General features: G+C 45.0%; 1 protein-coding gene across 2 annotated transcripts in view; it reads left to right on the top strand.

The window, feature by feature from the left end:
- Positions 1 to 26,073, top strand: part of LOC140738233 (BICD family-like cargo adapter 1) — a 112,329-nt gene that overhangs the window by 61,419 nt on the left and 24,837 nt on the right. For both annotated transcript variants that reach the window (XR_012101340.1, XM_073065359.1), the window contains exons 3-4: positions 1,676 to 1,792; positions 4,429 to 4,575. Coding sequence is in view for 1 of the 2 variants with exons in the window: in XM_073065359.1 (XP_072921460.1) it covers positions 1,676 to 1,792; positions 4,429 to 4,575 (264 nt within the window). In the remaining variant the exon portion in view is untranslated. The remainder of the gene's footprint in view (positions 1 to 1,675; positions 1,793 to 4,428; positions 4,576 to 26,073) is intronic.

The following is a 26,073-nucleotide window of genomic DNA, read 5'->3' as shown; positions in this document are numbered from 1 at the left end:
AACATATCCTCCTCGCTGACGATCAACACTGGTGCACCTCAGGGGTGTGTGCTTAGCCCACTGCTCTACTCTCTATATACACATGACTGTGTGGCTAGGCATAGTCACACAGTCAAATACCATCTACAAATTTACTAATGATACAACCATTGTTGGTAGAATCTCAGGTGGTGATGAGAGGCGTACAGGAGTGAGATTGCCAACTAGTGGAATAGTGCCACAGCAACAACCTGGTATTCAACATCAGTAAGATGAAAGAGCTGATTGTGGACTTCAGGAAGGGTAAGATGAAGGAACACATACCAATCCTCATAGAGGGATCAGAAGTGGAGAGAATGAGCAGCCTCAAGTTCCTGGGTGTCAAGATCTCTGAGGATCTAACCTGGTCCCAATACATTGCTGTAGTCATAAAGAAGGCAAGACACTGGCTATATTTCATTAGGAGTTTGAAGCGATTTGGCATGTCAACAAATGCACTCAAAAATTTCTCTAGTTGTACCGTGGAGAGCATTCTGACAGGCTGCATTACTGTCTGGTATGGGGGGGGGGGGGGGGCTACTGCACAGGACCAAAAGAAGCTGCAGAAGGTTGTAAATCTAATCAGCTCTATCTTGGGCACTAGCCTACAAAGTACCCAGGACATCTTTAGGGAGCGGTGTCTCAGAAAGACAGCGTCCATTATTAAAGATCTCCAGCACCTAGGGCATGCCCTTTTTTCACTGTTACCATCAGGTGGGAGATACAGAAGCCTGAAGGCACTCACTCAGCGATTCAGGAACAGCTTCTTCCTCTCTGCCATCCAATTCCTGAATGGACTTTGAAGCTTTGGACACTATCTCACTTTTTTAATATACAGTATTTCTGTTCTTGCACATTTTTAATAATCTATTCAATATATGTAATTGATTTAGTTGTTTGTTTATTATTATGTTTTATTTTATTTATTATTTTTTTCTCTCTGTTAGATTATGTATTGCATTGAACTGCTGCTGCTAAGTTAACAAATTTCACGTCACGTACCGGTGATAATAAATCTGATTCTGATTCTGAAGGGAGTATACATGCCAAAAGGGCAGTGTTACAATAGTTATGGGGGATTTCAATATGTAGGTAGATTGAGAAAATCAAGTATTAGACCCCAGTAGGGGGAATTTCTAGAATGCCAATGAGGTGGCTTTTTAGAGCAGCTTGAGTGTTGAGCTCATTAGGGGATCCGCTATTCTGGAGTGGTTGATGTGCAATAAACGAATAGATTAAAGATCTTAAGGTAAAAGAACCTTTAGGGGAAAGTGATCATAATCTGATCAAATTCATCCTGAAATTTGTGAAGGAGAAGCTAAAGTCAGATGAATCGATATTTCAGTGGAGTAAAGGCATGAGAGAGGAGTGGGCCAAAATTGGTTGGAAAAGAATGGATAGGATAACCGCAGAGCAGCAATGGTCGGAATTTCTGGAAACAATTCAGAAGGCACATAATATATACATCCCAAAGAGGAAGAAGTATTCTAAAGGCAAGATGACACAACCATGACTAACAAGAGAAGTCAAAGCCAACATAAAAGCCAAAGAGAGAGCACATAATGGAGCAAAAATTAGTAAGAAATTATAGTTGTCCATACTTGTACAGTGTATAGTTCTTGTACTACATCCCTTGACTTTGTTTCTTCTTCTATAGACAGCTGAGATAGAGCAGCAACTCTCAATGCAAGTTCATAACCTCCGTGACGAGTTCCGGGAGAAAAGCATATCGACAAATCAGCACGTGGTGCGCTTAGAGAGCTTGCAAGCTGAGGTGAGATCCCGTTGGATTGCATCAGTGTATTTATTCCATGTTTAAAGCCGTGCCTATCGAAGTCTATAAGCAATGGCACAAGAGATTCTGGAGTGATGTGTGTTATGGTTCCGATTCTCTCTCAGTACTTTAAATAAAGCTGGCACCAATAAAATAGTTTCCATTAGCAAACTATTCTCATGTGATCTGCAGTGAGTAATCCAATACATGGCCTGAATTAAGATATTGAATTGAAGCATTGATGGTGTGGATAGTCAGAGGCTTTTCCCCGGGGCTGAAATGGCTAGCATGAGAGGGCATAGTTTTAAGACACTTGGAAGTAGGTACAGAGGAGACGTCAGGGGTAAGTGTTTTACGCAGAGAGTGGTGAGTGTGTGGAATGGGCTGCTGGCGATGGTGGTGGAGGCGGATACAATAGGGTCTTTTAAGAGACTTTTGGATAGGTACATGGAGCTTAGAAAAATAGAGGGCTATAGGTAAGCCTAGGTAATTTCTAAAGTAAGTACATGTCCAGCACAGCATTGTGGGCCAAAGGGCCTGTATTGTGCTGCAGGTTTTCTATGTTTCTATATCATTGTTTAGGACTCCTATTTATCCTCTTGTCCTATAACACCAGGATTTTTATGGTTTGCTTATATATCTGTTCCTTTAGAACGGTGAAAAATACATTATTGTAATATTTAGTCTTAAATTTATAGTTATAATTATTTATACAAATAAACATTGGAACATAGGACAGCAAGAATCCAAAAATAGGAAGTAGAGAAACATTAGACTTGTAGAGTACAGTTCCCAAATTGTTCTGAAGCTTAAAGCCACAAATTAACTAGTAATGGATGCCCATGGAACCTTGGGTCTTAGCTGGTTTGCATGGAAAGCACAATATGAACAAGGAATTGGCACAGAAACACAACTCTGTTCTATTTCACAGAGACTTTTAAAAAGGCACTTGCCCTTGGAAATGAGCAGTTTAGATGGAAGAATTGTAATGGGGAAAAAGAAGTTGTTAATAGATTAAACAAGTTAGTAAAATTATTGCAAATCAATTTCAATGCAAACATATGAGGTTGTCCATTTTGAACTTAAAATTATGTTTTCATGTTCAAAAGTCATTAAAATTTTATAGGTTTTGAATAATTTTGAATACCTTTCTAATATATTGCTGATATATCTTTAGAATTAAAGTCAGATGGAATTTATAAAGTTCTCAGAAGCGTAGGTAGATGGTCTTTTTCCAGGGTAAGGATCTCTAAAGCTAGAGAGCATAGGTTTAAGGTAAGAGGAAAATATTTAAAGATCTGAAGGGCAGGTTTTTCCAATATAGTAGTTATATAGAACAGGCTGCTAGAGGCAGAAACAATTATAATATACAAAAAGTGTTTGAGCAGATACTTTGTTGGGGAAGGAGGAGAGAGATATCGGCCTAATGTAGGCAAATGGGATTAGTGTGTTAGGCCAAAGAGTCCATTTTTGTGCCTATAGCTCTGTGACTCTGTCCAAGATAAATTATGTGCAGAGCACTGTGAACATTTCTAAGGGTTGATGATGTGTTATTGAACCTTTTGGTATATAGTGACTGTATACCGAGTATGAATGAATCTCAGGATCCTTTTTATATGGCATAGGATGTTTGAGAGGTGAGGGTTTACTCTTGGCCACATAAAGTGTGAATATGTTTGAAGAGTTTATATAGAGTAGTGGGGTAATACATGGAAATTGTCGGCTTAATTAATATGATAGTGAGCAAGATTGTTTGTCTATACTATGTGAGTGCACTTTAATAGATACTTTCCGATGTGTAATTTAGGAACAACCTGTCCAGCACAGTGAATAAGAATCAAAAGGATTCCTACAGGATTTGTAAATGTGAGAAGCTGCTGACATACAACATGCAATCTGGATAATCAGAACTTAAGCTAGAAATGCTAGCTACTTACTTTCTGGACAAAAAGCAGAATAATTTTCTTCCCTTAACTTGATGAACACAAAATACCAAATGTTAAAAATACTGCTCATTACTGTTATATTTTTTGTTTTTTTTTTCCTTTTTTTTGTCTATGGGGTGATGTGGAGCAGCAGATTCTAGAAGTAAGTACTTAATACTTTCTATCTAATACTTTAACATCTGTCAATCATTGCTCATTACTGTAACTAAATCCTTTATCCCTTCACTGGATTTGGTGACCTGCTGCCCCTCTGAACACAAAAACACACCAGCTTATAGTTCTGCATGTACAATAACGTTCCTGCCCTCAGTGTACAGTGAACTTGCTCTCGTTGTCACCAATGGTGGTGCTCCAGCTTGAAAAGTACAGTTGCATCCATCTGGGTGCAATCAGCCAATGTTGATGTGGTTAGGTGGTTAAAAGCACCTATTGTATCCAGCTGGGATTTAAGTATTCAGACGTTCTGGCTGTCCTATCTTATCTGCAACATCTTTGCCTGTTATTTCTTGCCTGACTTCCCATCCTCTTGACGTTGCCCTTATCCTATTTTTGTGGCCTTCCCTTCCCTGCCTTACCCTCATTTACCCCATATCCATAGCCAATGCCTCCTTTACCCATCACACTTTGTCTCCACACTGTAGCTGGGCTGTCTACAGCATTCTGATGCCTAATTTTACCTCCTGATCTCAGATAAAAATGCTAACAGAACGAAAACGTGAACTGGAGCAGCGTATCAGTGCTGTGATTGAGGAGAATGAACTGTTGCAGGGCACGATTGAGGAACTTCAGGAACGAGTGTTGATGGCTGAGCGACAGAGTCTTGAGAAGGATCTACAGGTGAGAAGTGTTAAAGAATGTACTTCAGAGGAACGAACAAGAGAAATGTGTTCTAAATGACTGGAGTGTGTGTACAAGAATTTATACAACACATGGTTTAAGGGAAATAAATACAGAGAATATGCACAATATGGGTGCTGCCACTCTCCATTCCTCTGACAGTTTTATTGCCTTGACAACGGGAAACTATCTTTGCATACAAATGTAGCAGATGTTGTGTTGCAACTGGAATTAAATCAGTTGTTTAGTGTCATAGAATAGCTCTTGTAGGGTACCCATTCCCCATTCAAGTCTCCTATGCTCTTTATACCAGCTAATTTCCTTCTCCATTCTCGGTCCTGATGCATTGATCTGAAAACATTGATAATGGGAGAGGGGGGATCGTTGCTCACCGCCGCTTACGCGCGGGAGGGGGAACTTTGGGGTTCTCACGTTTAACTGTTGTTCATTCTTTGGGGTACCCCTCTGTTTTCGTGGCTGTTTTGCGAAGAAAAAGCATTTCAGGATGTACATTGTATACAATTCTCTGACATTAAATTGAACCTTTGAACTTCTGGCCCACCTAGATGCTGCTTCGAACAACTGACAATCTGTGTTTTTTACCCTTTGGACACTTAGCTTGACTCTAATATGAGCTAATTATATAACATAATAAACAGTGGTCGAGCTTACTATCATTTCTGATTTGCTGATAGCAGATTGTTTTTGAAGTAGAGAACTCCAGATCTTGACCACAATAGCATCTTCAGTACAGAAGCAAGAAAAGATTGCCTTTGTGTTGGAAGAACTGTCCTCTAAACATCTCTTTAGCATATCTGTTGTTCGTTCAGGAAGCTGCAAAAAAATTGAAGATGCAGGAGACTACAGATGAGGAACAGATATGATGCTGGTAGAACTTCAGGAGTCAGGTAGCTTCTCTGGAGGGAATGAACATTCACAGTTTTGGGTTGAGATCGACTTTCCATTTCACTGCACAGGTGCTGCCTGATCCACTGAGTTCCACCACCATCACATTCATTCCTCATCTGAAGCAAATGAAATAGCCAGTGAGAAATGAGTACCAATTTTGCTAAGTGCATTGTGTTTGAAGGCATACAATTTGCTTTGAAGTTTCACTGCTCCAACCAAACCAGCAGAAATTAGCTTTGCTAATACTGTCAAAGTAACGCAGGAACATTTATAACTGAAGCCACTGTTGATTGCAGAATGCTTTAGGTTCATCAGTGGAACCAAAAAGAAGGGGAGTCCATTTCAACGTATGTGGCTGAATTGAAGTGATTGAACATTGTCAGTTTGGTAATGGGATTAATGATACACTAAGGGATCGTTCAGTTTGTGGAATCTTATAAAAAAAATTCAAAAATGGCTCCTAATAGAAGCAGTGCTCACATTTAAGAGAGCAGTTAAAGTCACTGTTTCAATGGAAACTGTAGACAGAGACGCAATTAAGTTGCAGTGAGGAATGAAAGTGAGCGTGAACAAAATTGCAACATCTAAACAGAAACCAGCCTGGCCAAAAAGGTTGTGTTTCTGTTGTGGCAGGGGCTCACACACAGCAGGCCAATGCAGATTTAAAGGTGAAACTTGCTGAAAATTCAAGCAGTAGTGGATGCCCAAGGCCAAAGGATGTGTCCCAGTTGTGGTCCTTTTTAGGATTTGTCAACTACTATAACAGGTTCCTACTAAACCTAGCTGCTTTGCTCATCCCTTGAACTTAATACTGCAGATTGCGAAGAAATGGCAATGGTCAAAGCAGTGTGAGATGGTTTTCCAAGGGAGTGGTTAAGATTTCATCATATGAACACATGCTGGGAAGAATTAACAGTGAGGAAAATGTGCAAGACGCGTGGGATCAATTTTGGTTGTCTGTTAATTTAAACTTAAATTAGAAGTTTTTTTCTGTTTCTTAGTTTAGTATATTTTCCTGTCATGGGATGGCTGTATAAATATGCTGTACTGTATCTGCTGTATGATATGCTGTGCTGCTTTGTAAAATAAGAATAAATAATAATAAAAATTTGAATTACAAAAAAACAAAAAGGAAGCAGTGATGGCAGGCACCGTACTGACACATTGTGATCCACATCATCCAGTGAAGCATGCCAATGGCGTTTTGCCTTGTATAGGTGCAGACATGTCACATGTTATGAGTGATGGAAGTGAATGCACACAGCCTTTGCAACATGTTCCCTTACTGCTGCAGAGCAAGATGGCGCACAGGTTGATGGAGAGGCCTTGAGTCTGATTTGGGGTGTAAAACATTTCAAACAGTAATGGGGGAGAGTTTACCTCTGTTACTGATCATCAGCCACTAGTGTCCATTTTCATTCTACAGAAGTGTCTTCCACTAACAGCAGCAGCAGGAACGCAGAGGTGTGCTCTTTCCTGGAGGACAAAATTACAAGTTTGAATTCGAGAGGACAACTAATCATGGAAATGCTGATGGATGATTGTGTTTACACTTGGAAAAGGAAGGACCATAGAAATTTACTCACTCCTTTTGACGTATTCTCCCTGACACAAATCAGAAGTCTCCCCCTTATTGCAGAGATAATCCAAAGGGAAACCTGAAAAGAGCCACACTATCTCAGGTCTACGTGGCCACCAATAATGGCTGGAAAGTGCAAGGAAAACTCCAGTTTCCCCCATTTTTACCAGCACTGGGATGAACTTCCCTTGAAGGAAGTTGCCTTGTGTGGCGATTGAGAGTTGTTATACCATCCAAGCTGAGAGATAATGTGTTTTGGAGCTGCATGCTGGTCATCCAGGCCTGGTTAAAATGAAGGCATTGGTTTGAAATGGCCTGGGATAGATCAGCAGGTCAAGCAGCTTACCATGCTCTGTATGGGATGTCAACATGTCCAGAAGATGCCCAGAGCAGCACCTCTCCATCGCTGGGAATGGCTTGCTTTGTCCTGGCAGAGGATTCATGTGGATTTTGCCAACCATTCATGGGCACAAATCTCTTGGTAATAGTGGATACAACAACAGAGTGATCAGAAGTAGCCTCCACTGGAGCCTGGCACACTGGTGATGCACCATTGAGAAACCTCTTCAGAAGAACACTTAGTGACAGTGGACCACAGTTTGTGGTTCATTCCTAAAAATGAATAGAATAAGGCAAATTCTGGGATGCTGGAGAAGGGGCCAGCCAGGATATTGGGAAAGGAATGCATCGGGATGTCGGCGGAGCCAGTTTGTGTTTGATGGAGCTGACCTGGCTGCAGACCGTGTTGCTGGCCGCTGCTTGAAAGCATCTTAGTTGGTGCAGAATAATTGTGGTAGTTTGTCTCGCACATTTCACTTGCAATCACAAGACTCTGTTGGACACTGATAATGTAAGTTTCTGCAGGCCTGTTACCCTTGTTTGGTGGAGAGACAGGTGACGGGGTGCGGTGTAACCTTGGTTGTAATGAGGACTAGGCCAGTTGAGAAGACGCGGAAGCATTTCAGTGTGGCGTCTGCGCTTGGTTGGGGCCTGGCCTCTCCCATCGGTGTTGCCTTCTCGTGTTCGAGCGGCGGAATAACCGACTGGATTGCATGTGGCTGGACACTGCTGGGAGACCATACCATCAATTGCTGGACATTGTCATTCAGGGTCTTGGACTCTATATGTTTTTTTAAGAGTGAATATGCTTCTTTGCTCATTATTTTGAATTGTGTTACTCACTATTTTGAATGTTACTCACTTTTTTTGAATGTTTGCTTCATATTTTGAATGTTTTGCACTTTGGCCGCAGAGGAACACTGTCTCATTCAGTTGTATCTATGTATGGTTTGAATGATAATTAAATTTGATTTGATTGATTACATCCAACTACAAATGGCTTGGCGTAGAGGTTTGTCCAGAGTTTAAAGAAGGCTCTGTGAGCACTGTCAGCAGATCACACTACACTAACATTGAACCAGAAGCTCGCAAATTTCCCTCTTGCATATCGTCATGCAACACACACCACCTTTCCGTTCACGCTTGGATCTCCTCAGACACAATCTCAGAGGAGTACGCAGGACAAACAGCTGGGACAAATTGAACACTCCTCAAACAAGGAAGTTCAGTGTTTCACTCGTGGCGAGGGACTACAGAGTGATCAAAAGTGGGTACTCAGAAAGATTAAGCACAGAACTGAACCGTTCTCCTACACAGCGGATCACATTCTGACGTCTTCGATTGGTTGAGGAGAGCAGAGCAAACGGTTAGAGAAGAAAGTTGGTTACTGCTGTCAGAACCAGTTTCTGCAGTCTCAGATTCAACTCCTACAACCAGCACGGAGGAGGCCCCAGATCTGAGGTGTTTCACAGACACGAGTCTCATCTGCTGAGCAGAGTGATCTGCCTTGTCAGGAAAGATGCTATCTCACAAGAGTAAAAAATCCTCTATGGTGGTTAAACCTTTAGACCCGAAGGAGACAACTTAAATTTTACTATGCTGTGGATGTCTGTATATAGTGGTTGTATTACATAGAGAGCTGAGATGCATTCTTCATTGCATTGGAGTCTATAGCTAAGCAGTGAGGACTATTGTGTATTTAATATTTTGTAGCATTTGAGTAATTGATGAAACATTCTTGTTTGTGTAAATAATTAATTATGGCTTGTATGTAAATATAAGTGATTTGCATATGTCATCACACTGCCATGTGATATGTGCACACCTCACTTAAAGTAAACTCCAAGTTAGACCCACATTCCTGGACTCTTGTGTCTTACTTTGAATTAGCTTAATGTTTTTTTAATATTACAAAACGTGACGGGTGAGATTGCGGCAAGGATATTCAAAATAATATAATCGGAAGATCAGTTTAGTCTTGGAAGGTGTTGGAGGACCAATACCATGGGAAAATGTCAAAATTGGGGATGTAAATTTGAATGTCAATGCAGAAATGAACTGGAAGGCAACATTAGGTTATGAGTGCAGGAGTGAACAGCCTTCAAAAAGTGAGTTGGAAATTGAAAACAGAGGTAAGGATGCCAAGTTTATGAAGAGAAAGCAGAATGTTCAGGGGAAGGGGATAAAAATAGAGATCTGCAGCAACTGTGAATGAGTCATGGATGAATCACAAATAACTTGTAACATATACAATTTTATCTTTAAAATGAAAGAAGATGATGTCTGTGTGGCTTTCAGGTCCAGCTTCAGGGATTCAGTCTTCATGTCTCGAGGTTCAGTCCCATTCTTGCCAATAGAATGCAGGAGTGGGGTTGGGCGTGCAACAATCCAGAAAAGTCTAGAAAAGAGGTTCGCACCGGAAAGCGGGAATTGTATACAAGGCACCTGAGCTGGGAGGAAAGAAATATGTGGTATAGTGGCTAAAATATTGTGGATGAATTTGAGAGACAGGTAGGCAAATGAAAATGTATAGTATTAAACCGGTATGTGAAATCAGGTTTGCGCGTTCAGTGAGTGGGGACGGAAGACACATGGTACTGGTTAGTAGGCTAACTATTTATTTACAGGAGCAGACAAGTACTAAACATTGAGAAAACCCTCCAGGTTACACTAGGTTACCAATATTCATCTAAACTGAGCGCCCAAAGTGGCAGGGCAAAACAGACACTAAGCATACACACAGTGGCAAATACTGACCTAAAGTGTGCACCTGGGCCCTCTTTACTACAGCACACCTCCACTGTTTACTGTTTCCATGGCAACGCCAAACTGCCCGTGGCAACCCAAAATGTGAAAAAAGGCCGCGAGGTTACTGCGTGTTAGACATAAATTCTACCTGTGCCATGACATCGTCAGCTAGTGGGAGGGCCAATCCCTAGCTAGTACGGGGGGGCAGCTTTCAATGAACAGGTAAAATTGATACCCACTGCAACATACCACTCCTTGAAAGACATGACACCCAGTCCACAGGTTTGTATAATCGATATGGTTGCGTCAATATACTATACACAAAACATAAAACACTGCTGCCCAGAATTGTCAGCCTAGTGCACTACAGCAGTCCACCAACCTTCCAGTGCCTGATTCTCTTAACGTATGGCTGATGAAAATGCGAACGTCTTGCTGCTTGCAATTTACAATCAACATTAAGAACTGAAAGCTGTTTTTTGTTTGAATTAGTAAGTGTTATATTCATATAACTCCAGAATACTCCCTAGTATACCCTTCTCTTGGCCCCTGGACAGAAATCTGTCCCAGGAAGACCAGTCTTTAAGGAGGATCTGATTAAGCAGGGCAGTGAAAATGCCTTTCACCTCAGATCCCTCCCCCAACTACTAACCTATCATATCCTGCATGATCTAACATCCTTAACTAGCTATCTGCAAGATTGAGCAGAGATGACAATAAAATGTTCCAGAAATTTGATCACATCCTCTTGATCTCTTCATTCTCTGATAGCCAAAGCTTTCAGTACTGGCTGTCAGTAGTTACTCTGTGGGCAGGGGCACGGCAGAATAACTTTGTATCAGGTTTAGAGGAAACAGTTTACTTTCCATGCCATGACAGATCAGAGAGAGCTTAACAACCAGTTTCTTTGATCAATCTACAGGAGGATTTGAGGTGGTCTCAATTCAAGTATCTGCCCTGGTGACATCCACTGCTGGGCTGTCCAGCTCTGAGACCGGCTCATTTGTGTTCACTCCCCATTCAGGCAGGAGTGGCTGCCTTCAAACGCTGTGTGTAATTCCTTCTCTTTCTCAGTCTGCCTTTCCATCAGGGTTTGGGGGACTAGATGTCCCTACAGTAACTCAGATCCTTCCTGTCTATTTTCTCAAACTCTTTCTATTCTAATCTATATAACTAATCACCTACCTTTGAGAACGAGCCTTCATTACAACAAACCATTACCATTATATTTTAACACTTTATTCACGGCTTGCTGTCGGTGTCTTCTGTATTTGTGTACCCATTAATTTTCATTTGTAGGTCGTCTTCAACCAGGATGTTGATGGTCGTTATTTAAGTTTCTTGTAATGAAATTCTCAGTGTGCTGGCTCACTTTGTCTGCCTTCTCCCTGTGATTTTCTGTGGTCCTGAGGGAACTCAGCCCGAAACATTAACTATTTATTTTTTCCACAGATGCTGCCTGACCTGCTGAGTTCCTCCAGCATTTTGTCTGTGTCGCTTTGTATTTCCAGCATCTGCAGATTTTCTCGTGTTTATGGTGTACTCTCAACTGCATTTTACCTGACACATGTTGGACAACAAACACATTACACATCTGCATTCTAAGAGACAGGAATGACCTGAATCCTGGCTACTCATTTGTGTTTAATGAGTCTCAGGATGTGAATATGTCTCATCTTTGCAAAGTTCTTTCCAGAAGAATTTAAATTCAATGTGTTGATAATACCCAAAATATTTTTTAACCTTGTGGAACATTCTTGTTAAGAAAAGGAACATTTCAGTTCACTCCTAAGGGATCCAATCTCCCTCCAAAAACAAATTTAATCCATGCTTGTAGTTTTCTTCCTTCCCACCCTTCGCAATTAACTGCAAAACTTAGAACAGTTAATTTCCACAGTGGAAAACTTTAACACTTTTTCCAAAGAACAAAAAGAAAAACACTTTGCCAAACTCAGACAGTTCATACTTTATTACAGGTGGGAGGGTGCAGGGGAAATGAACCCTCCCTTCCCTTTGGGAATGGGGCAGGAAGGTGCCACCCACTGCCATCAGTGCCCTTTGCAAAGGATATAGGGAACCCTGAATGAAATGCGAGGAATCCTGCAGAGGACAGAAGGAGCCTGTATTGGGGTAGGGTTTGGAGAATGACCCTTCTCCCTTGATGGCCTCCTGCCCCCACTTCCCCTGCCATTGCTTGCTCCATATAACAGTGGGAACCCCATTTACCTGCTCCTATCAGACCCCAGCTCTGAGCAGAGCCAAAAGCTTTCCCTTACAGGTCACACAGGGCACTCCACCCTCAGGCTGTATAACTAATCTGCGCATCCAACTCAGAGGGCATTCCCCCACGTACTCTACTCCCTCCAAAACTCTGGTGGCATCTATGGTACCCTCTAACATTGGGGGCAGTCTCACTCCCTTTAAACTGGGAGCTGCTGCTTTAACCATTATACTGATTAACCTATGATCCACTCGTGGGTTGTCATTGCCATAGCAGATGCCTGAGATGAGAGCCCAGCTGCACTCCACTCCTCCCAGGGCTGCAAATCCCACTCGAGGGTAAGGGATACCTGACCTTAATTGCCACTATCACTCTGCCCATAGCGACTCCTCACCCGAGTGGGAAGCAGGAACCGCTCACCCCCACCCCCCACCCCCACCCCCCACCCCCACCCCCACCCCCCCAAATAGACTCCCTCCAGCACTACACCTGTCTCCCAGCTCCACCAGTTCCTTAGCAGAGAATTCCCTGACAGTAGTTGTCTCAGTGAGACCCACAGTGTTACCCACTGCAGGTCCCTCTCCCACAGCCTGCTGCTCTCACTCACGCTGTTCCATGGAAGCTGGAGGGGCTATAGGCTGACAGACACCTTGCCAGTTCTGGTAGAAGGTGGCCACCGGTCTGGCCTGTACTGGTACAGCTGCATGGGGGAAAGGTGCTCACTTAGAGGGAGATCCCCAAGGCTCTCCTATAATCTCTTTTACCCATCCTCACAACCTAACCAAATGTCTCCATCCCACATCGCTGTGACGGGGTCGCCTCCCACAACTTCAGAGCTCAGACCTTAATGGGTCTGGATGCCAGTTAGTTCTGTGGCAGTCTCTTAACTACTGCACCTTTCCTAGTCATCTCTGTGCTCCTATCTCTATCTCTTTAGCTGAAGTTTAAGTTGACTGGGCAATCTCCCCCATGGTAACACATTGCTGGTTTAGCCCTTCCACTTCATTTTTCAAACTCTCTATCTCTTTTGCGAGACTGTTTTGTACCACTGCTTTACTAAAGCTGCCAGCAGCCAAAGGTCACCCCTTGGGCTCCCTCTGCTCTAGGGCAGAGGGAGTGATTCCATTGGAAGGCAAGAGAGTTGGTGGGGAGAGCAAGTACAGGTGCTTTTGGTGGGAGCATTACATTGAAGATGGTAGGATGGTGGAAGTTGCAGACGATGATGTGTTGGAAGTTGCAGAGGATGATGTGGAAGTTGCAGAGGATGATGTGGAAGTTGCAGAGGATGATGTGGAAGTTGCAGAGGATGATGTGGAAGTTGCAGAGGATGATGTGTTGGAAGTTGCAGAGGGTGATGTGGAAGTTGCAGAGGCTGATGTGGAAGTTGCAGAGGATGATGTGTTGGAAGTTGCAGAGGATGATGTGGAAGTTGCAGAGGATGACGATGTGGAAGTTGCAGAGGATGATGTGGAAGTTGCAGAGGATGATGTGTTGGAAGTTGCAGAGGGTGATGTGGAAGTTGCAGAGGATGATGTGGAAGTTGCAGAGGATGATGTGTTGGAAGTTGCAGAGGATGATGTGGAAGTTGCAGAGGATGATGTGTTGGAAGTTGCAGAGGATGATGTGGAAGTTGCAGAGGATGATGTGTTGGAAGTTGCAGAGGATGATGTGTTGGAAGTTGCAGAGGATGATGTGTTGGAAGTTGCAGAGGATGATGTGGAAGTTGCAGAGGATGATGTGTTGGAAGTTGCAGAGGATGATGTGTTGGAAGTTGCAGAGGATGACGTGTTGGAAGTTGCAGAGGATGATGTGTTGGAAGTTGCAGAGGATGATGCGTTGGAAGTTGCAGAGGATGATGTGGTGGAAGTTGCAGAGGATGATGTGGAAGTTGCAGAGGATGATGTGGAAGTTGCAGAGGATGATGTGGAAGTTGCAGAGGATGATGTGTTGGAAGTTGCAGAGGGTGATGTGGAAGTTGCAGAGGATGATGTGGAAGTTGCAGAGGATGATGTGTTGGAAGTTGCAGAGGATGATGTGGAAGTTGCAGAGGATGATGTGTTGGAAGTTGCAGAGGATGATGTGGAAGTTGCAGAGGATGATGTGTTGGAAGTTGCAGAGGATGATGTGTTGGAAGTTGCAGAGGATGATGTGTTGGAAGTTGCAGAGGATGATGTGGAAGTTGCAGAGGATGATGTGTTGGAAGTTGCAGAGGATGACGTGTTGGAAGTTGCAGAGGATGACGTGTTGGAAGTTGCAGAGGATGACGTGTTGGAAGTTGCAGAGGATGATGCGTTGGAAGTTGCAGAGGATGATGTGGTGGAAGTTGCAGAGGATGATGTGGAAGTTGCAGAGGATGATGTGGAAGTTGCAGAGGATGATGTGGAAGTTGCAGAGGATGATGTGGAAGTTGCAGAGGATGATGTGTTGGAAGTTGCAGAGGGTGATGTGGAAGTTGCAGAGGATGATGTGGAAGTTGCAGAGGATGATGTGGAAGTTGCAGAGGATGATGTGTTGGAAGTTGCAGAGGATGATGTGGAAGTTGCAGAGGATGATGTGTTGGAAGTTGCAGAGGATGATGTGGAAGTTGCAGAGGATGATGTGTTGGAAGTTGCAGAGGATGACGTGTTGGAAGTTGCAGAGGATGACGTGTTGGAAGTTGCAGAGGATGATGTGTTGGAAGTTGCAGAGGATGATGCGTTGGAAGTTGCAGAGGATGATGCGGTGGAAGTTGCAGAGGATGATGTGGAAGTTGCAGAGGGTGATGTGGAAGTTGCAGAGGATGATGTGTTGGAAGTTGCAGAGGATGATGTGGTGGAATTTGCAGAGGATGATGTGTTGGAAGTTGCAGAGGATGATGTGGTGGAAGTTGCAGAGGATGATTTGGTGGAAGTTGCAGAGGATGATGTGGAAGTTGCAGAGGATGATGTGTTGGAAGTTGCAGAGGATGATGTGTTAGAAGTTGCAGAGGGTGATCTGTTGGAAGTTGCAGAGGATGATGTGTTGGAAGTTGCAGAGGATGATGTGTTGGAAGTTGCAGAGGATGATGTGGAAGTTGCAGAGGATGATGTGGAAGTTGCAGAGGATGATGTGGAAGTTGCAGAGGATGATGTGTTGGAAGTTGCAGAGGGTGATGTGGAAGTTGCAGAGGATGATGTGTTGGAAGTTGCAGAGGATGATGTGGAAGTTGCAGAGGATGATGTGGAAGTTGCAGAGGATGATGTGTTGGAAGTTGCAGAGGATGATGTGGAAGTTGCAGAGGATGATGTGGAAGTTGCAGAGGGTGATGTGGAAGTTGCAGAGGATGATGTGTTGGAAGTTGCAGAGGGTGATGTGGAAGTTGCAAAGGATGATGTGTTGGAGGTTGCAGAGGGTGATGTGTTGGAAGTTGCAGAGGATGATGTGGAAGTTGCAGAGGATGATGTGGAAGTTGCAGAGGATGATGTGTTGGAAGTTGCAGAGGGTGATGTGGAAGTTGCAGAGGATGATGTGTTGGAAGTTGCAGAGGATGATGTGTTGGAAGTTCCAGAGGATGATGTGGAAGTTGCAGAGGATGATGTGGAAGTTGCAGAGGGTGATGTGTTGGAAGTTGCAGAGGATGATGTGTTGGAAGTTCCAGAGGATGATGTGGAAGTTGCAGAGGATGATGTGTTGGAAGTTGCAGAGGGTGATGTGGAAGTTGCAGAGGATGATGTGTTGGAGGTTGCAGAGGGTGATGTGGAAGTTGCAGAGGATGATGTGTTGGAAGTTGCAGAGGGTGATGTGGAAGTTGCAGAGGATGATGTGTTGGAGGTTGCAGAGGGTGATGTGTTGGAGGTTGCAGAGGGTGATGTGTTGGACGTTGCAGAGGATGACGTGGTGGAAGTTGCTGAGGATGATGTGGAAGTTGCAGAGGATGATGTGGAAGTTGCAGAGGATGATGTGGAAGTTGCAGAGGATGATGTGGTAGAGGTTGCAGAGGATGACGTGTTGGAAGTTGCAGAGGATGACGTGTTGGAAGTTGCAGAGGATGATGTGTTGGAAGTTGCAGAGGATGATGTGTTGGAAGTTGCAGAGGATGATGTGGAAGTTGCAGAGGATGATGTGGAAGTTGCAGAGGATGATGTGGAAGTTGCAGAGGATGATGTGTTGGAAGTTGCAGAGGGTGATGTGGAAGTTGCAGAGGATGATGTGGAAGTTGCAGAGGATGATGTGGAAGTTGCAGAGGATGATGTGTTGGAAGTTGCAGAGGGTGATGTGGAAGTTGCAGAGGATGATGTGGAAGTTGCAGAGGATGATGTGGAAGTTGCAGAGGATGATGTGTTGGAAGTTGCAGAGGGTGATGTGGAAGTTGCAGAGGATGATGTGTTGGAGGTTGCAGAGGGTGATGTGTTGGAGGTTGCAGAGGGTGATGTGTTGGACGTTGCAGAGGATGACGTGGTGGAAGTTGCAGAGGATGATGTGTTGGAAGTTGCAGAGGATGATGTGTTGGAAGTTGCAGAGGATGATGTGGAAGTTGCAGAGGATGATGTGGAAGTTGCAGAGGATGATGTGGAAGTTGCAGAGGATGATGTGGTGGAAGTTGCAGAGGATGATGTGGAAGTTGCAGAGGATGATGTGGTGGAAGTTGCAGAGGATGATGTGGAAGTTGCAGAGGATGATGTGTTGGAAGTTGCAGAGGATGATGTGGAAGTTGCAGAGGATGATGTGGAAGTTGCAGAGGATGATGTGGAAGTTGCAGAGGATGATGTGGTGGAAGTTGCAGAGGATGATGTGGAAGTTGCAGAGGATGATGTGGTGGAAGTTGCAGAGGATGATGTGGAAGTTGCAGAGGATGATGTGTTGGAAGTTGCAGAGGGTGATGTGGAAGTTGCAGAGGATGATGTGGTGGAAGTTGCAGAGGATGATGTGGAAGTTGCAGAGGATGATGTGGAAGTTGCAGAGGATGATGTGTTGGAAGTTGCAGAGGATGATGTGTTGGAAGTTGCAGAGGATGATGTGGAAGTTGCAGAGGATGACGTGGTGGAAGTTGCAGAGGATGATGTGGTGGAAGTTGCAGAGGATGATGTGGAAGTTGCAGAGGATGACGTGGTGGAAGTTGCAGAGGATGATGTGGTGGAAGTTGCAGAGGATGATGTGGTGGAAGTTGCAGAGGATGACGTGGTGGAAGTTGCAGAGGATGACGTGGTGGAAGTTGCAGAGGATGACGTGGTGGAAGTTGCAGAGGATGATGTGTTGGAAGTTGCAAAGGATGATGTGGAAGTTGCAGAGGGTGATGTGGAAGTTGCAGAGGATGATGTGTTGGAAGTTGCAGAGGATGATGTGGAAGTTGCAGAGGATGATGTGTTGGAAGTTGCAGAGGATGACGTGGAAGTTGCAGAGGATGACGTGGTGGAAGTGCAGAGGATGACGTGGTGGAAGTTGCAGAGGATGACGTGGTGGAAGTTGCAGAGGATGATGTGTTGGAAGTTGCAGAGGATGATGTGGAAGTTGCAGAGGATGATGTGGAAGTTGCAGAGGATGACGTGTAAGTTGCAGAGGATGATGTGGAAGTTGCAGAGGATGATGTGGAAGTTGCAGAGGGTGATGTGAAAGTTGCAGAGGGTGATGTGGAAGTAGCAGAGGATGATGTATTGGAAGTTGCAGAGGATGATGTGGAAGTTGCAAAGGATGATGTGGAAGTTGCAGAGGGTGATGTGGAAGTTGCAGAGGATGATGTATTGGAAGTTGCAGAGGATGACGTGGTGGAAGTTGCAGAGGATGACGTGGTGGAAGTTGCAGAGGATGATGTGGAAGTTGCAGAGGATGATGTGTTGGAAGTTGCAGAGGATGATGTGTTGGAACTTGCAGAGGATGATGTGTTGGAAGTTGCAGAGGATGATGTGTTGGAAGTTGCAGAGGATGATGTGTTGGAAGTTGCAGAGGATGAGGTGGAAGTTGCAGAGGATGATGTGTTGGAAGTTGCAGAGGATGATGTGTTGGAAGTTGCAGAGGATGATGTGTTGGAAGTTGCAGAGGATGATGTGGTGGAAGTTGCAGAGGATGATGTGGAAGTTGCAGAGGATGATGTGTTGGAAGTTGCAGAGGGTGATCTGTTGGAAATTGCAGAGGATGATGTGGTGGAATTTGCAGAGGATGATGTGTTGGAAGTTGCAGAGGATGAGGTGGAAGTTGCAGAGGATGATGTGTTGGAAGTTGCAGAGGATGATGTGTTGGAAGTTGCAGAGGATGATGTGTTGGAAGTTGCAGAGGATGATGTGGTGGAAGTTGCAGAGGATGATGTGGAAGTTGCAGAGGATGATGTGTTGGAAGTTGCAGAGGATGATGTGGAAGTTGCAGAGGATGACATGGTGGAAGTTGCAGAGGATGATGTGTTGGAAGTTGCAGAGGATGATGTGTTGGAAGTTGCAGAGGATGATGTGTTGGAAGTTGCAGAGGATGATGTGGTGGAAGTTGCAGAGGATGATGTGTTGGAAGTTGCAGAGGATGATGTGGTGGAAGTTGCAGAGGATGATGTGGAAGTTGCAGAGGATGATGTGTTGGAAGTTGCAGAGGATGATGTGTTGGAAGTTGCAGAGGATGATGTGGTGGAAGTTGCAGAGGATGATGTGGAAGTTGCAGAGGATGATGTGTTGGAAGTTGCAGAGGATGATGTGTTGGAAGTTGCAGAGGATGATGTGGTGGAAGTTGCAGAGGATGATGTGGAAGTTGCAGAGGATGATGTGTTGGAAGTTGCAGAGGGTGATCTGTTGGAAATTGCAGAGGATGATGTGTTGGAAGTTGCAGACGATGATGTGTTGGAAGTTGCAGAGGATGATGTGTTGGAAGTTGCAGAGGATGATGTGTTGGAAGTTGCAGAGGATGATGTGTTGGAAGTTGCAGAGGATGATGTGTTGGAAGTTGCAGAGGATGATGTGTTGGAAGTTGCAGAGGATGAGGTGGAAGTTGCAGAGGATGATGTGTTGGAAGTTGCAGAGGATGATGTGGAAGTTGCAGAGGATGACATGGTGGAAGTTGCAGAGGATGATGTGTTGGAAGTTGCAGAGGATGATGTGTTGGAAGTTGCAGAGGATGAGGTGGAAGTTGCAGAGGATGATGTGTTGGAAGTTGCAGAGGATGATGTGGAAGTTGCAGAGGATGATGTGTTGGAAGTTGCAGAGGATGATGTGGAAGTTGCAAAGGATGATGTGGAAGTTGCAGAGGGTGATGTGGAAGTTGCAGAGGGTGATGTGGAAGTAGCAGAGGATGATGTATTGGAAGTTGCAGAGGATGATGTGGAAGTTGCAAAGGATGATGTGGAAGTTGCAGAGGGTGATGTGGAAGTTGCAGAGGGTGATGTGGAAGTTGCAGAGGATGATGTGTTGGAAGTTGCAGAGGATGATGTGGAAGTTGCAAAGGATGATGTGGAAGTTGCAGAGGGTGATGTGGAAGTTGCAGAGGATGATGTGTTGGAAGTTGCAGAGGATGATGTGGACGTTGCAGAGGGTGATGTGGTGGAAGTTGCAGAGGATGATGTGTTGGAAGTTGCAGAGGATGATTTGGTGGAAGTTGCAGAGGATGATGTGGAAGTTGCAGAGGATGATGTGGTGGAAGTTGCAGAGGATGATGTGTTGGAAGTTGCAGAGGATGATGTGTTGGAAGTTGCAGAGGATGATGTGGAAGTTGCAGAGGATGACGTGTTGGAAGTTGCAGAGGATGACGTGGTGGAAGTTGCAGAGGATGATGTGTTGGAAGTTGCAGAGGATGATGTGGAAGTTGCAGAGGATGATGTGTTGGAAGTTGCAGAGGATGATGTGGAAGTTGCAGAGGATGATGTGTTGGAAGTTGCAGAGGATGATGTGGTGGAAGTTGCAGAGGATGATTTGGTGGAAGTTGCAGAGGATGATGTGGAAGTTGCAGAGGATGATGTGTTGGAAGTTGCAGAGGATGATGTGGAAGTTGCAGAGGATGATGTGTTGGAAGTTGCAGAGGATGATGTGGTGGAAGTTGCAGAGGATGATTTGGTGGAAGTTGCAGAGGATGATGTGGAACTTGCAGAGGATGACGTGGTGGAAGTTGCAGAGGATGATGTGTTGGAAGTTGCAGAGGATGATGTGTTGGAAGTTGCAGAGGATGATGTGTTGGAAGTTGCAGAGGATGATGTGTTGGAAGTTGCAGAGGATGATGTGGAAGTTGCAGAGGATGATGTGGAAGTTGCAGAGGATGATGTGGAACTTGCAGAGGATGACGTGGTGGAAGTTGCAGAGGATGATGTGGTGGAAGTTGCAGAGGATGATTTGGTGGAAGTTGCAGAGGATGATGTGGAACTTGCAGAGGATGACGTGGTGGAAGTTGCAGAGGATGATGTGGTGGAAGTTGCAGAGGATGATGTGTTGGAAGTTGCAGAGGATGATTTGGTGGAAGTTGCAGAGGATGATGTGGAAGTTGCAGAGGATGATGTGGTGGAAGTTGCAGAGGATGATGTGTTGGAAGTTGCAGAGGATGATGTGTTGGAAGTTGCAGAGGATGATGTGGAAGTTGCAGAGGATGATGTGGTGGAAGTTGCAGAGGATGATTTGGTGGAAGTTGCAGAGGATGATGTGTTGGAAGTTGCAGAGGATGATGTGTTGGAAGTTGCAGAGGATGATGTGGAAGTTGCAGAGGATGATGTGTTGGAAGTTGCAGAGGATGATGTGGTGGAATTTGCAGAGGATGATGTGTTGGAAGTTGCAGAGGATGATGTGGTGGAAGTTGCAGAGGATGATTTGGTGGAAGTTGCAGAGGATGATGTGGAAGTTGCAGAGGATGATGTGGTGGAAGTTGCAGAGGATGATGTGGAAGTTGCAGAGGATGATGTGGTGGAAGTTGCAGAGGATGATTTGGTGGAAGTTGCAGAGGATGATGTGGAAGTTGCAGAGGATGATGTGGTGGAAGTTGCAGAGGATGATGTGGTGGAAGTTGCAGAGGATGATGTGGAAGTTGCAGAGGATGATGTGTTGGAAGTTGCAGAGGATGACGTGGTGGAAGTTGCAGAGGATGATGTGTTGGAAGTTGCAGAGGATGATGTGGAAGTTGCAGAGGATGATGTGTTGGAAGTTGCAGAGGATGATGTGGAAGTTGCAGAGGATGATGTGGAAGTTGCAGAGGATGATGTGTTGGAAGTTGCAGAGGATGATGTGTTGGAAGTTGCAGAGGATGATGTGTTGGAAGTTGCAGAGGATGATGTGTTGGAAGTTGCAGAGGATGATGTGTTGGAAGTTGCAGAGGATGATGTGTTGGAAGTTGCAGAGGATGAGGTGGAAGTTGCAGAGGATGATGTGTTGGAAGTTGCAGAGGATGATGTGGAAGTTGCAGAGGATGACATGGTGGAAGTTGCAGAGGATGATGTGTTGGAAGTTGCAGAGGATGATGTGTTGGAAGTTGCAGAGGATGAGGTGGAAGTTGCAGAGGATGATGTGTTGGAAGTTGCAGAGGATGATGTGGAAGTTGCAGAGGATGATGTGTTGGAAGTTGCAGAGGATGTTGTGTTGGAAGTTGCAGAGGATGATGTGTTGGAAGTTGCAGAGGATGATGTGGAAGTTGCAGAGGATGATGTGTTGGAAGTTGCAGAGGATGATGTGGTGGAATTTGCAGAGGATGATGTGTTGGAAGTTGCAGAGGAAGATGTGGTGGAAGTTGCAGAGGATGATGTGGTGGAATTTGCAGAGGATGATGTGGAAGTTGCAGAGGATGACGTGGTGGAAGTTGCAGAGGATGATGTGGAAGTTGCAGAGGATGATGTGTTGGAAGTTGCAGAGGATGATGTGGAAGTTGCAGAGGATGATGTGTTGGAAGTTGCAGAGGATGATGTGTTGGAAGTTGCAGAGGATGATGTGGTGGAAGTTGCAGAGGATGATGTGTTGGAAGTTGCAGAGGATGATGTGGAAGTTGCAGAGGGTGATGTGGTGGAAGTTGCAGAGGATGATGTGGAAGTTGCAGAGGATGATGTGGAAGTTGCAGAGGATGATGTGGAAGTTGCAGAGGATGATGTGGAAGTTGCAGAGGATGATGTGGAAGTTGCAGAGGATGATGTGTTGGAAGTTGCAGAGGATGATGTGTTGGAAGTTGCAGAGGATGATGTGTTGGAAGTTGCAGAGGATGATGTGTTGGAAGTTGCAGAGGATGATGTGGAAGTTGCAGAGGATGATGTGGAAGTTGCAGAGGATGATGTGGAAGTTGCAGAGGATGATGTAGTGGAAGTTGCAGAGGATGACGTGTTGGAAGTTGCAGAGGATGATGTGGTGGAAGTTGCAGAGGATGACGTGGTGGAAGTTGCAGAGGATGACGTGTTGGAAGTTGCAGAGGATGATGTGGTGGAAGTTGCAGAGGATGATGTGGTGGAAGTTGCAGAGGATGATGTGTTGGAAGTTGCAGAGGATGATGTGGTGGAAGTTGCAGAGGATGATGTGGAAGTTGCAGAGGATGATGTGGTGGAAGTTGCAGAGGATGATGTGTTGGAAGTTGCAGAGGATGATGTGGAAGTTGCAGAGGATGATGTGGAAGTTGCAGAGGATGATGTGGAAGTTGCAGAGGATGATGTAGTGGAAGTTGCAGAGGATGACGTGTTGGAAGTTGCAGAGGATGATGTGGTGGAAGTTGCAGAGGATGACGTGGTGGAAGTTGCAGAGGATGATGTGAAAGTTGCAGAGGGTGATGTGGAAGTAGCAGAGGATGATGTATTGGAAGTTGCAGAGGATGATGTGGAAGTTGCAAAGGATGATGTGGAAGTTGCAGAGGGTGATGTGGAAGTTGCAGAGGATGATGTATTGGAAGTTGCAGAGGATGACGTGGTGGAAGTTGCAGAGGATGACGTGGTGGAAGTTGCAGAGGATGATGTGGAAGTTGCAGAGGATGATGTGTTGGAAGTTGCAGAGGATGATGTGTTGGAACTTGCAGAGGATGATGTGTTGGAAGTTGCAGAGGATGATGTGTTGGAAGTTGCAGAGGATGATGTGTTGGAAGTTGCAGAGGATGAGGTGGAAGTTGCAGAGGATGATGTGTTGGAAGTTGCAGAGGATGATGTGTTGGAAGTTGCAGAGGATGATGTGTTGGAAGTTGCAGAGGATGATGTGGTGGAAGTTGCAGAGGATGATGTGGAAGTTGCAGAGGATGATGTGTTGGAAGTTGCAGAGGGTGATCTGTTGGAAATTGCAGAGGATGATGTGGTGGAATTTGCAGAGGATGATGTGTTGGAAGTTGCAGAGGATGAGGTGGAAGTTGCAGAGGATGATGTGTTGGAAGTTGCAGAGGATGATGTGTTGGAAGTTGCAGAGGATGATGTGTTGGAAGTTGCAGAGGATGATGTGGTGGAAGTTGCAGAGGATGATGTGGAAGTTGCAGAGGATGATGTGTTGGAAGTTGCAGAGGATGATGTGGAAGTTGCAGAGGATGACATGGTGGAAGTTGCAGAGGATGATGTGTTGGAAGTTGCAGAGGATGATGTGTTGGAAGTTGCAGAGGATGATGTGTTGGAAGTTGCAGAGGATGATGTGGTGGAAGTTGCAGAGGATGATGTGTTGGAAGTTGCAGAGGATGATGTGGTGGAAGTTGCAGAGGATGATGTGGAAGTTGCAGAGGATGATGTGTTGGAAGTTGCAGAGGATGATGTGTTGGAAGTTGCAGAGGATGATGTGGTGGAAGTTGCAGAGGATGATGTGGAAGTTGCAGAGGATGATGTGTTGGAAGTTGCAGAGGATGATGTGTTGGAAGTTGCAGAGGATGATGTGGTGGAAGTTGCAGAGGATGATGTGGAAGTTGCAGAGGATGATGTGTTGGAAGTTGCAGAGGGTGATCTGTTGGAAATTGCAGAGGATGATGTGTTGGAAGTTGCAGACGATGATGTGTTGGAAGTTGCAGAGGATGATGTGTTGGAAGTTGCAGAGGATGATGTGTTGGAAGTTGCAGAGGATGATGTGTTGGAAGTTGCAGAGGATGATGTGTTGGAAGTTGCAGAGGATGATGTGTTGGAAGTTGCAGAGGATGAGGTGGAAGTTGCAGAGGATGATGTGTTGGAAGTTGCAGAGGATGATGTGGAAGTTGCAGAGGATGACATGGTGGAAGTTGCAGAGGATGATGTGTTGGAAGTTGCAGAGGATGATGTGTTGGAAGTTGCAGAGGATGAGGTGGAAGTTGCAGAGGATGATGTGTTGGAAGTTGCAGAGGATGATGTGGAAGTTGCAGAGGATGATGTGTTGGAAGTTGCAGAGGATGATGTGGAAGTTGCAAAGGATGATGTGGAAGTTGCAGAGGGTGATGTGGAAGTTGCAGAGGGTGATGTGGAAGTAGCAGAGGATGATGTATTGGAAGTTGCAGAGGATGATGTGGAAGTTGCAAAGGATGATGTGGAAGTTGCAGAGGGTGATGTGGAAGTTGCAGAGGGTGATGTGGAAGTTGCAGAGGATGATGTGTTGGAAGTTGCAGAGGATGATGTGGAAGTTGCAAAGGATGATGTGGAAGTTGCAGAGGGTGATGTGGAAGTTGCAGAGGATGATGTGTTGGAAGTTGCAGAGGATGATGTGGACGTTGCAGAGGGTGATGTGGTGGAAGTTGCAGAGGATGATGTGTTGGAAGTTGCAGAGGATGATTTGGTGGAAGTTGCAGAGGATGATGTGGAAGTTGCAGAGGATGATGTGGTGGAAGTTGCAGAGGATGATGTGTTGGAAGTTGCAGAGGATGATGTGTTGGAAGTTGCAGAGGATGATGTGGAAGTTGCAGAGGATGATGTGTTGGAAGTTGCAGAGGATGACGTGGTGGAAGTTGCAGAGGATGATGTGTTGGAAGTTGCAGAGGATGATGTGGAAGTTGCAGAGGATGATGTGTTGGAAGTTGCAGAGGATGATGTGGAAGTTGCAGAGGATGATGTGTTGGAAGTTGCAGAGGATGATGTGGTGGAAGTTGCAGAGGATGATTTGGTGGAAGTTGCAGAGGATGATGTGGAAGTTGCAGAGGATGATGTGTTGGAAGTTGCAGAGGATGATGTGGAAGTTGCAGAGGATGATGTGTTGGAAGTTGCAGAGGATGATGTGGTGGAAGTTGCAGAGGATGATTTGGTGGAAGTTGCAGAGGATGATGTGGAACTTGCAGAGGATGACGTGGTGGAAGTTGCAGAGGATGATGTGTTGGAAGTTGCAGAGGATGATGTGTTGGAAGTTGCAGAGGATGATGTGTTGGAAGTTGCAGAGGATGATGTGTTGGAAGTTGCAGAGGATGATGTGGAAGTTGCAGAGGATGATGTGGAAGTTGCAGAGGATGATGTGGAACTTGCAGAGGATGACGTGGTGGAAGTTGCAGAGGATGATGTGGTGGAAGTTGCAGAGGATGATTTGGTGGAAGTTGCAGAGGATGATGTGGAACTTGCAGAGGATGACGTGGTGGAAGTTGCAGAGGATGATGTGGTGGAAGTTGCAGAGGATGATGTGTTGGAAGTTGCAGAGGATGATTTGGTGGAAGTTGCAGAGGATGATGTGGAAGTTGCAGAGGATGATGTGGTGGAAGTTGCAGAGGATGATGTGTTGGAAGTTGCAGAGGATGATGTGTTGGAAGTTGCAGAGGATGATGTGGAAGTTGCAGAGGGTGATGTGGTGGAAGTTGCAGAGGATGATTTGGTGGAAGTTGCAGAGGATGATGTGTTGGAAGTTGCAGAGGATGATGTGTTGGAAGTTGCAGAGGATGATGTGGAAGTTGCAGAGGATGATGTGTTGGAAGTTGC

The sequence above is a fragment of the Hemitrygon akajei genome, chromosome 14, assembly GCF_048418815.1.
Source record: "Hemitrygon akajei chromosome 14, sHemAka1.3, whole genome shotgun sequence".
Classification (NCBI taxonomy): domain Eukaryota; kingdom Metazoa; phylum Chordata; class Chondrichthyes; order Myliobatiformes; family Dasyatidae; genus Hemitrygon; species Hemitrygon akajei.
Note: the sequence above shows the minus strand (reverse complement) of the source record. Positions and strands in the feature narration are given on the sequence as shown.